This window comes from Mizuhopecten yessoensis, unplaced genomic scaffold (assembly GCF_002113885.1).
Source record: "Mizuhopecten yessoensis strain PY_sf001 unplaced genomic scaffold, ASM211388v2 scaffold10685, whole genome shotgun sequence".
Lineage (NCBI taxonomy): Eukaryota > Metazoa > Mollusca > Bivalvia > Pectinida > Pectinidae > Mizuhopecten > Mizuhopecten yessoensis.
Genome location: NW_018408670.1, coordinates 341864 through 353893, shown reverse-complemented (window position 1 = coordinate 353893; position 12030 = coordinate 341864). Strand labels below are relative to the sequence as shown.

The window sequence follows — 12030 nt, the reverse complement described above, 5'->3', positions numbered from 1 at the left end:
GAAGTTCTAACAAAGTTTTAGTCTAAAATAGTTTTGTTTGTTTGTTTGTTTGTTTATGTTTAACGGCCCATCGACGGCTGTGGTCATTTAGGGCCATGGTGATTTATTTATTCACTTTACTTTTTTAACAAACATGTGAATAGCGAAGATAAAATCAGATAAAATGGTTCATTTTAAAAGTATTCGCATTGTATGTGTAGATAATTAAAAATAATAAAAGGGGGTTAAAATAATAAAAGAGATAACGAATAGATGATATGGAATATGCGATATATATAACGTCAAAAAGGATAAGGTGGGTTAAAAGACATCAGAGTCTATAAAATAGACCGATGTCTTTCAAATTGTTAAATAATGCCTTCGAATCCACGGAACTGAAAAGTGTTTTCATATCCGGGACTCGGAAGGAGTTATCACGAATGTGTTTAAAATCGGAACATTCTATTAAAATATGCTCCACTGTAAATGGAGTGTCACATGCGTGGCATGAAGGAATATCTTCTCGTTTTAAAAGGAACGAATGAGTAGGATATGTGTGCCCAGTGCGGAGCCGAGCGAGGACAAAAATAGGTAAAAGTTAAAACAAACAAAAATACTGTTTCAACTCCAGTAACAAATATTTCAAGGTTGGCTAGTTACGTTGGGAATAACCTCACCCTATGGGATATAAAACATAACAATCATAACCAGTTGGGTACTCTCTGTACACAAATTCTGCGGCCAAAAAATTACATCGAAACATATTGATACATATTGATATGGCATTTATAGAATATATAATTGGTTTACCTGGCAGACAGACAGGAGCCAGCATGGGGTTAGGAGGCTTTAGAGTGTGTAGTTTCCAGAAGGCCTCCATTAGGTGAGTGACAAAGTGTCCAGTCTCCTTACTGTCCAGCTGGGAAAGATTGGACATATACTGGCTATCAAATTTCTCTTCTCCATCCTCCTGCTCCAGGTCTGTGACCTCCAATACTACAAAACCAACATAACACAGCCTCAATATACTTTATATAAGACCTGACACCTTTGTTAGGAAACAGGAAAATGAATGCATCCACTCCCATTAAAATTAGTGTAGTGCTTGGACAAATTCTTATAAATAGTAACTCTTACTATAAACTTTAGCCTTGACCTTGACGCTCTGAAAAATGTACTCAATCGAAGAAATTTGTATAAAGTTTGATAAAAGTATATTATGAAATAACTTGCTTGAGTAATGTCACTAAACTGGTTGATATTAGGACGGTGACCCAGAGATATGTACTGATCATCTGAGGTATTCTCATACTGGACCTTTGTATAATGTTTTATTAATATCTGTTCAGAAAAATGAATTTGGTAGAGTAATGACACTAAAATGGGATGGGACAGGACAAAACAGGATGGCATAGGACAGGAAATACATGGGTAAAATGGCAGGAGGGCCTAACAAACTTGATACAATTTTACTAACTGTAGATTTAAGGACTTATTAAACAAATGCCATTATTAAGTATATTCTAACTTATTCATTAATGTTTAGGCATACGCTTTGACTGGAATTGATTTAAGCTTGACCTGACCATGACTTAGCCCGAACTGGCCCTCACTAAATCCTGATTCTGACTTTGAGAACTAACCTTCCTCACTGCTGGCAGCCATGGAGCCCTTTTCTGCAAACTTGATGAGGTTGTGTGGCCTGGCAACAGCCACTGACCTGGCGGTGACCAACAGACGCTGGTACGCCTCTACATCCATGTCACATTCCTCTCGTGACAGCAAGGTCATAACATGTACCAGCTCAGCCTGGTCCTGTAGTCAAAGGGAAACGCTGACATTATTATAGCACTATATTAGAGAAATATCACGGACTTGTGAAAGTATATAATCTTAACATAGACCCACAACAGTATATTACATCATTAACTTATTTTGTTCTGAACGCAGGCATATCAGCCTCTATATATTCAGATCATAGTCCTCATCGATATCAGACTCCCAACAATATAATTGTTATAGCATCCTAACCATAGATTCATGTCTGAATGACTGCTTACTAAACCATTTATATGTCTGAATGACCGCTTACTAAACCATTTATATGTCTGAAAAACCGCTTACTAAACCATTTATATGTCTGAATGACCGCTTACTAAACCATGTATATGTCTGAAAGACCGCTTACTAAACCATTTATATGTCTGAATGACCGCTTACTAAACCATTTATATGTCTGAAAGACCGCTTACTAAACCATTTATATGTCTGAATGACCGCTTACTAAACCATTTATATGTCTGAAAGACCGCTTACTAAACCATTTATATGTCTGAATGACCGCTTACTAAACCATTTATATGTCTGAAAGACCGCTTACTAAACCATTTATATGTCTGAATGACCGCTTACTAAACCATTTATATGTCTGAAAGACCGCTTACTAAACCATTTATATGTCTGAATGACCGCTTACTAAACCATTTATATGTCTGAAAGACCGCTTACTAAACCATTTATATGTCTGAATGACCGCTTACTAAACCATTTATATGTCTGAAAGACCGCTTACTAAACCATTTATATGTCTGAATGACCGCTTACTAAACCATTTATATGTCTGAAAGACCGCTTACTAAACCATTTATATGTCTGAATGACCGCTTACTAAACCATTTATATGTCTGAAAGACCGCTTACTAAACCATTTATATGTCTGAATGACCGCTTACTAAACCATTTATATGTCTGAAAGACCGCTTACTAAACCATTTATATGTCTGAATGACCGCTTACTAAACCATTTATATGTCTGAAAGACCGCTTACTAAACCATTTATATGTCTGAATGACCGCTTACTAAACCATTTATATGTCTGAAAGACCGCTTACTAAACCATTTATATGTCTGAATGACCGCTTACTAAACCATTTATATGTCTGAAAGACCGCTTACTAAACCATTTATATGTCTGAATGACCGCTTACTAAACCATTTATATGTCTGAAAGACCGCTTACTAAACCATTTATATGTCTGAATGACCGCTTACTAAACCATTTATATGTCTGAAAGACCGCTTACTAAACCATTTATATGTCTGAATGACCGCTTACTAAACCATTTATATGTCTGAAAGACCGCTTACTAAACCATTTATATGTCTGAATGACCGCTTACTAAACCATTTATATGTCTGAAAGACCGCTTACTAAACCATTTATATGTCTGAATGACCGCTTACTAAACCATTTATATGTCTGAAAGACCGCTTACTAAACCATTTATATGTCTGAATGACCGCTTACTAAACCATTTATATGTCTGAAAGACCGCTTACTAAACCATTTATATGTCTGAATGACCGCTTACTAAACCATTTATATGTCTGAAAGACCGCTTACTAAACCATTTATATGTCTGAATGACCGCTTACTAAACCATTTATATGTCTGAAAGACCGCTTACTAAACCATTTATATGTCTGAATGACCGCTTACTAAACCATTTATATGTCTGAAAGACCGCTTACTAAACCATTTATATGTCTGAATGACCGCTTACTAAACCATTTATATGTCTGAAAGACCGCTTACTAAACCATTTATATGTCTGAATGACCGCTTACTAAACCATTTATATGTCTGAAAGACCGCTTACTAAACCATTTATATGTCTGAATGACCGCTTACTAAACCATTTATATGTCTGAAAGACCGCTTACTAAACCATTTATATGTCTGAATGACCGCTTACTAAACCATTTATATGTCTGAAAGACCGCTTACTAAACCATTTATATGTCTGAATGACCGCTTACTAAACCATTTATATGTCTGAATGGCCGCTTACTAAACCATTTATATGTCTGAATGGCCGCTTACTAAACCATTTATATGTCTGAATGGCCGCTTACTAAACCATTTATATGTCTCTGGTTGGATTTCGGTATTGGTTGTCTATTGTAGAATCATACACCCACAACAACATTACATACAGAATTATCATAGATACAATACAGCTCCACAACAATATGCTTTAGTTTACGATAATGTACTATACCAATATCAGTGTAATGTTCTAAGAAAGATCACCTTGTGGTTGTAGTAGGACAGTCTGTTGGGGAACAGTGAGGCCAAGAGAGACTTGGTGTGCTGCTGTACACTGTGAGGTGTCGGCAGAGTCAGCAGGCTGGTGGCGATATCCAGGGTCAACTGGTGTAGCGGATCCTGAAGAACACGACATTGATGAATTATTTTTCTACAGAAACAAGATATCTTACCTGGTATCTGTAGCTATCATAGTATCTTACATTTATGTGGTAAGGACCTCTTAGGAAAGGCACTTATTATCAGTGGAATTGTCAGTTCAACAACAAACAAAAGTGTTTTACAAAGTACCTACCTTTTCTTCACATAGTGATGATGCAAATGCTCCGTCCAAAACTTCTAATGCACTCCCCAGAAGTCTGAAACAAACAATCATACATCAGGGAGAGCCACTTAGGTAACATCAGGGAGAGCCACTTAGGTAACATCAGGAAGAGCCACTTAAGTAACATCAGGGAGAGCCACTTAAGTAACATGAGGGAGAGCCACTTAGGTAACATCAGGGAGAGCCACTTAAGTAACATGAGGGAGAGTCACTTAAGTAACATGAGGGAGAGCCACTTAGGTAACATCAGGGAGAGTCACTTAAGTAACATGAGGGAGAGTCACTTAAGAAACATCAGGAAGAGCCACTTAAGTAACATCAGGGAGAGCCACTTAGGTAACATCAGGGAGAGTCACTTAAGTAACATCAGGAAGAGCCACTCACGTAACACCAGGAAGAGCCCCTTAAGTAACATCAGGAAGAGCCACTTAAGTACATGAGGGAGAGCCACTTAGGTAACATAAGGGAGAGCCACTTAGGTAACATCAGGGAGAGTCACTTAAGTAACATCAGGGAGAGTCACTTAAGTAACATGAGGTAGAGTCACTTAAGAAACATCAGGAAGAGCCACTTAAGTAACATCAGGAAGAGCCACTTAAGTAACATCTGGAAGAGCCACTTAAGTAACATCAGGAAGAGCCACTTAAGTAACATCAGGAAGAGCCACTTAGGTAACATGAGGGAGAGCCACTTAGGTAACGATTGTTCAAAGGATATTAAAGAGTCCGAGGATTTTTATGTTGTATTTTCCACTTATGACCATCTGATTCCAAGGTATCCATTTATGTTACACAATTATACCTGTCTTCAAAGAAAGTAAATGTGCTTGTATCTATGGGGAGAGGTCTGAGGTGTGGATTATTGTGAGAGCTTAAGTTACCGTACCTGTCAGCAGAGGTTAGAGGTAAGGGCGTAGAGGGTATGGAGTCACTGTCAATGTTAGTGATGGCTGCGGTGGATGCAGCAGGTTTGACCACTGCCTGGGACTCTGGAAACTCATCTGCCTCCTCTGGCCAGCCAAACGCTTCCTTGGTCTTCACAAACACCTTGATGGAGTCGACCATGGTCACTCCTGCAGAGTCTGCACTCGCTCCCACTGTAGAACAAACAATAGCATCCTATTAATTAACCATGGTCACACCAACAGACTCTGCCCTCGCTTCTACTATACAAAAGTCATTAAAAGTGTCCCACAGATCAATCATGACCATCCTTCTATCATCTTTATGTAAAAATTCTACTAAGTACAAAATTAAAGCCACCATCATTTGTGGGCATTTTCTTAAGGAATTTCTGGAAAATGTACAGGATATATTCTCACCAAACAGGGTAAATTTCTTGTCAGCCATAAGAGATTCTTCCCTGGTGAAAGGCAGGTCAAACCAGCGGTACCTGTTGGTGAGGTTTACCTGTAATACAAACAAGCAATTTAAGTCAAAAAAAGCTTACCTGATACATTATATTCACTATCAGATTTGGAAACAACAATTTAGTTAAGAATAGGTCAACTTTGCTGGTAATGGATCCATACAGCCTTGTAGATTAGGTGTATGATCTAAGTCACATGTTAATCTACATTTCTAGTAACCATTGTTGATGCTTAAAGAAAACATCATCTAATACTGCACATACCTATATGCCATGTTACTAGACTGCGCAATGATGTAATTTGTATTCAATCTTCCTCACTGTGCCTGCCATGACAACTAACCAAGACATTACATAAAATTACCTTTGACCTTACCTGTAATTACCACTACCTTGATCTTACCAGTAATTACCACTACCTTGACCTTACCTGTAAATACCACTACATTGACCTTAACTGAAATTACCACTAACCTTGACTTGACCTTTATTTACTATTTCCTATTTCTTGCCTGTTACCTTACCTGTAATTACCACTAACCTTGACCTGACCTTTATTTACTATTTCCTATTTCTTGCCCGTTACCTTACCTGGAATTACCACTAACCTTGACCTGACCTTCATTTACTATTTCCTATTTCTTGCCCGTTACCTTACCTGTAATTACCACTAACCTTGACTTGACCTTTATTTACTATTTCCTATTTCTTGCCTGTTACCTTACCTGTAATTACCACTAACTTTGACCTGACCTTTATTTATCACTTCCTAATGCTTGCCTGTAACGTTACCTGCGTTGTACGCCCAAACACCTCCAGGTAGGACGGTGCCCTCTGTACATTCTGACTACCGACCAGGACACGACAACCCACCATCACATTGGATGCATTGGTATTGTTTATTTCAATGTTAAATCCAGCCGGCTAGAAATTAAAATTAATTTGATATTAATCATGTAAAAAGTACAAACAAAGGATATAATGCATTGTGTGGGTATTGTAGCCTACTCTTTTACACAGTTTCTGATTTTGATATTAGCACTGTTGAATAGTCATTTATTTATTGCCTACAAGACAGGTCTAGGACTATTCATATTCTGGAACACTGTCTAGGCTTCAGACAGGTAGCATATATCCTATGGCAATGATGTGGTCTCATGCTTAAATGAATGAAGCACCACATGAATGCTACATTTTACTGCTTGTTTATCAAAACAGCTTACAAGAAAAAGAATCAATCATGTAATAGTCTTCACTGTCAAAAGTCCACATACGCATATCATACTAGACTGTCCCTGACTTCAGCAATACAACAACTGACAGACCTGGCGGTGATGACTACTTACCTTGGTGCTGGCTACGTACATGCCGGTGGTGTTGAGTCGGTGTTTTACCTGGGTAGTATTATACACCTGTAGAAGGTCATTGCCACCATACTGTAAGGCAAAGACACATGTGTGAAACATAAGCCTTGTTGTATGGTTTACATGGAAAAATTAGGCATGCTTTTTCATTTCTTTAGATAAATATTCTCACAAAATAAAACCTTTTAATGGACATTGCCATCAATATAACTTGTAACTAGAGAGATTGTGAGGACACAGTGGTATGTGATGGTAACACCCTTACCTCTACATCGCTGGTCTGCTGGCAATGCTCAAAATAGTCTATGGGGAAGGACACAGAGCCGACTGGTCTCCCTGTAACACAATAACAGATATATACAACAAGGAGGACACTAGTACTATGTGCAACATTGGAAAAAACTGACTGATGTGTTACCACTGAGATTGTTTAGTTTAGACAATCTCAGTGAACTAGACAATCTCAAGTGATATGTTGAACTAGACAATCTCAGTGTTATGTTGAACTAGATAATCTCAATGTTATGTTGAACTAGACAATCTCAGTGTTATGTTGAACTAAACAATCTCAGTGTTATGTTGAACTAAAAAATCTCAGTGTTATGTTGAACTAGACAATCTCAGTGATATGTTGAACTAGACAATCTCAATGTTATGTTGAACTAGACAATCTCAAGTGATATGTTGAACAAGACAATCTCAGTGATATGTTGAACTAGACAATCTCAATGTTATATGTTGAACTAGACAATCTCAGTGTTATGTTGAACTAGATAATCTCAATGTTATGTTGAACTAGACAATCTCAATGTTATGTTGAACTAAACAATCTCAGTGTTATGTTGAACTAAAAAATCTCAGTGTTATGTTGAACTAAACAATCTCAGTGATATGTTGAACTAGACAATCTTAATGTTATATGTTGAACTAGACAATCTCAATGTTATGTTGAACTAATTAATCTCTGTGATATGTTTGAACTAGACAATCTCAGTGATATGTTGAACTAAACAATCTCAGAGATATGTTGAACTAGATAATCTCAGTGATATGTTGAACTAAACATTCTCAGTGATATGTTGATAATCTCAGTTTTATGATATTACTGACAATGTCAGCAGTGTGTTACAACAGAAAATCTTAGTGTCATATTGACCGAAACAATCTCCAGTGTTTTTACGTTTGACTATCATTAGTGGTATGTTAAACTAGACAACTCCGGTGTTTTGTTGACGAAATAATCTCAGTGTTATGTTAAACTAGACAATCTCCGGTGTTTTGTTGACGAGACAATCTCAGTGATATGTTAAAATAGACAATCTCCAGTGTTTTGTTGACGAGACAATCTCAGTGTTATGTTAAAATAGACAATCCCCAGTGTTTTGTTGACGAGACAATCTCAGTGATATGTTAAAATAGACAATCTCCAGTGTTTTGTTGACGAGGCAATCTCAGTGTTATGTTAAAATAGACGATCTCCAGTGTTTTGTTGACGAGACAATCTCAGTGTTATGTTAAAATAGACGATCTCCAGAGATGTGTTAAACTAGACAATGATAGTTTACCTGTCCTGCTGCTCTTCCTCTTCTTTGCAGGTTTGAGCACTGCGATAGGGGACTGGGGCTGGAGGTAGGGGGACAGCCAGAAGCTGGTGCTATCAACATTAGCCATGTAGATCCTTAGGGAGCCATCCTCACACAACAAGATCATTGTTGTCCGCTGTTGCTGTAACACATACACAACAACACATACAGGCTTCATTGACGAGCTAGGTATACAAGACTTCACCGATAGGTAGCATATCTGTGCTTCAACAGTTACAATAAATTTTTCATTTTTCTTTTTACATTAAACACATTTAAGCATGTTGAGATCATTTTCCAAACTTGACATAAAATGTATACATAAGGCTGAATTTATTTTCCATAATGCTTCAAAATTGCTAGATGAAACAAATCCTTAATATTACACACCTGATCTGAATTGGAAGCAGAATGTCGAATGGCCACTACATCTTGAATCTGAAAAAAAATACAGATCATAAAGAGGGCAACATTTAATGTAACAGCCATAAACATCGTTTCTTCTGAAATACTCAATATTAAGAGCACTCATTATATCAGTTTTTAGTAAATGAAATAAAGAGTCAGTTAAAATATTGTCTGAACAAGTACTGTTAAATAATACAGAACATAGAAGGATCAAACAGGTAAGTAAGGTAACACTGGTTTAATATAATCACCTTTGGTGTACTGACCTTGGCCTTGGCAGGTACAACCTTGATCTCCTGTGCTAGAATGACATCTGGTTTGATCATGAGCACGACTGGGTTGTTAGAGGTCTGGGTCATACAGTACATGAGGCCAGTGTGTCCTGGGATCTCTGACCACTGGACCAGGGGCTGACCATTGCTACTTCCCTTCCCTCCACCATTACTACAACACGTTACACGCAACGTGAAGAACAAGTTACATGATGTATAGTCATACATGATTTAGGTGCAAAGACACATCTTAGTTGGATGGGAAAGAAGACTTTGCCAATTCTATGCAGTCCAGTGTTTATTAACCCTTTCACCCCTATGTAACTTTAGTAGACTCTACCATGCATTGATCCGGATGAGTCCATTATGGTCTACAGTGGTGATAGGGTTAAAACAACCAGATAATGGACCAGGGAAAACTTGCCTAGTGAAGGCAGTGTGTGATCCAGCAGTGAGGGGGAGAATTTCAGGGGACTTACCTTTTAAGAGCAATAGAGAACAGGAGAGGATCCTCAGTTATGTAGGTGGCAAAACTCTTCCCTAGAAATAGAAACAAGAGTTGTGATTTCTCATGGCATGATAATGATGGACAAGGTGAAAACATTAACTACAGATATTTGTCATGTTTTTTATATCAAACTTCATACGCATTCATTATAGATTTTGCCCCACTTGGATACTGTAACGCCAGAAGTGACAGAGGGTCATACAAAGCGAATGAGAGTTATTCCCCTTGGCAGTAAATGATCAACAGTAAACTACAAATTGACCACACTTACCTTGGCTGTAGCTGAAGAAGAGGAGCTGAAGTGCGTGTGAGTAGTACACAGACACGCCCCCTCCTGCAATCTGACCGTTACTCTCCTGGAAGATAAACACTTAAGTAACAATCCACAGAATCATCCAAATAAATATCATTGTATGAATAAATGTTTTGTTCTAAACAATGATTCTTTTTAAACAAAACTTTAATTTAAAGTTTATGTTATAAGCAGGTTTACCTATAGATTTGAAATGAATTCCAAAACGTGAATAAATTGATCATGTGATTTGAGACATGGGTGCTAATTTTTTGTATCAATGCAAGTCTCATTTTTCTTCAGATTGGGGAGCTAGTAGCAAGACTGCAATTTTACCCATTGTTTACGTAAATTAGTCAAAGTACCAGACTTCCTGTACATTTGTGTCCGTTGATTGTGTATATTAAGTCAGCTGTTGGCCTTTCAGTATATTAGTGCTCATTGTTTGTCTATGGTAGGTCAGGATGCAAGACTTCTGGTACATGTTTTACCCATTGTGTACCTGACATTGAGGTGTTGCTGTTTGTTTACCTTGAGGTCAGGGTGCTGGACCTGCCCTTTGTTTGTTTACCTTACATTGAAGTGCTGCTGTTTGTTTACCTGAGGTCAGGATGCTGGATCTGCCCTTTGTTTGTGTACCTTACATTGAGGTGCTGCTGTTTGTTTACCTGAGGTCAGGATGCTGGACCTGCCCTTTGTTTGTGTACCTTACATTGAAGTGCTGCTGTTTGTTTACCTTGAGGTCAGGATGCTGGACCTGCCCTTTGTGTACCTTACATTGAGGTGCTGCTGTTTGTTTACCTTGAGGTCAGGGTGCTGGACATCCAGTACATTTGTGATGTAGAAGGGACCATGTTTAGCACTACTGCTGTCCTCCATCTGTTGGGTATACACATAGCCAGTGGATGACATCAGCACAATCTGACGTCCCTCCTCGGAGAAGATGAATGTTGCATCACGAATCTTACCACTTGGCAAGAGGAAGAAATACTGAGGACTCAGTGCATCTGCTCCAAGGTCATAAATCTGTAACATGTACAGACAAAGGCTAAGTTTGTTTTGAATTTACAGTTAAAGTTAAATATAAAATGTATTTAGTTTTACATCTGTAACACTTACAGGTAAAGTTAAATATAAAATGTATTTAGTTTTACATCTGTAACACTTACAGGTAAAGTTAAATATAAAATTTATTTAAAAATACTTCATATGACGTCCTTCAATTTCAAAGTTAATACAAGATGAATACAGTTGACAGACCAAGAAAGGAACGTTTACCTTGACAAAGTCTGCTGTGACAATAGCCAGCTCCGTCTGGGTTCCTGGAAGCCACACCACCTACGAGTAAATCCTTGATATAGAATCTGTTGATTGTCAGTAGATGCTACACTGTACATAAACAACTCAGAACAGACTACACTTTCTCGCCCACCAGATTAGTATATGTAGTTACAGGCGATATATTGTATAGCATAATCAAGTAATACTACTGGGGCACGCTGATTATCACAGAAAACAGTGTTGGGTGTGAGTGATTTATCTTGATGATGAAGTTGGTGGTAGGCAATGTTGGGTGTCAGTGACTTACCATGATGAAGTTGCCAGTGAGCAGTGTTAGGTGTAGGGACCTGTTGGTTTATGCGGAACAACCGGTTTGTTCGTTTTTAAATGTAACAATTTCGGGTATTATACAGGCCTTGCAAGACTTTGTCAAGGCTCGCCTGAAAGCAGCATCATATTACTAGCTATATCCGACATTATTTAATAAACGAAATGTGGTCCGACCGGTTCAACCGTTAAAATGAAAACGGCCTAGGTGACT

The 12030-nt window shown here is 37.9% G+C and overlaps 1 protein-coding gene across 5 annotated transcripts in view; it reads right to left on the bottom strand.

Annotated features, from left to right (window-relative positions):
* The window catches only part of LOC110461808 (E3 ubiquitin-protein ligase UBR4-like), a 74562-nt gene that overhangs the window by 29698 nt on the left and 32834 nt on the right, over positions 1 to 12030 (bottom strand). For 2 of the 5 annotated variants that reach the window (XM_021515478.1, XM_021515479.1), the window contains exons 45-60: positions 11487 to 11546; positions 11010 to 11234; positions 10188 to 10272; positions 9888 to 9948; positions 9388 to 9580; positions 9119 to 9166; positions 8711 to 8870; positions 7411 to 7481; positions 7128 to 7217; positions 6562 to 6705; positions 5735 to 5822; positions 5299 to 5509; positions 4384 to 4447; positions 4074 to 4208; positions 1623 to 1794; positions 790 to 975 (exon numbers count right to left, since the gene is read on the bottom strand). In XM_021515478.1, coding sequence (XP_021371153.1) covers positions 790 to 975; positions 1623 to 1794; positions 4074 to 4208; positions 4384 to 4447; positions 5299 to 5509; positions 5735 to 5822; positions 6562 to 6705; positions 7128 to 7217; positions 7411 to 7481; positions 8711 to 8870; positions 9119 to 9166; positions 9388 to 9580; positions 9888 to 9948; positions 10188 to 10272; positions 11010 to 11234; positions 11487 to 11546 — 1993 coding nt within the window. The remainder of the gene's footprint in view (positions 1 to 789; positions 976 to 1622; positions 1795 to 4073; positions 4209 to 4383; positions 4448 to 5298; positions 5510 to 5734; positions 5823 to 6561; positions 6706 to 7127; positions 7218 to 7410; positions 7482 to 8710; positions 8871 to 9118; positions 9167 to 9387; positions 9581 to 9887; positions 9949 to 10187; positions 10273 to 11009; positions 11235 to 11486; positions 11547 to 12030) is intronic. The other 3 variants (XM_021515480.1, XM_021515481.1, XM_021515483.1) reach the window with 3 other exon arrangements.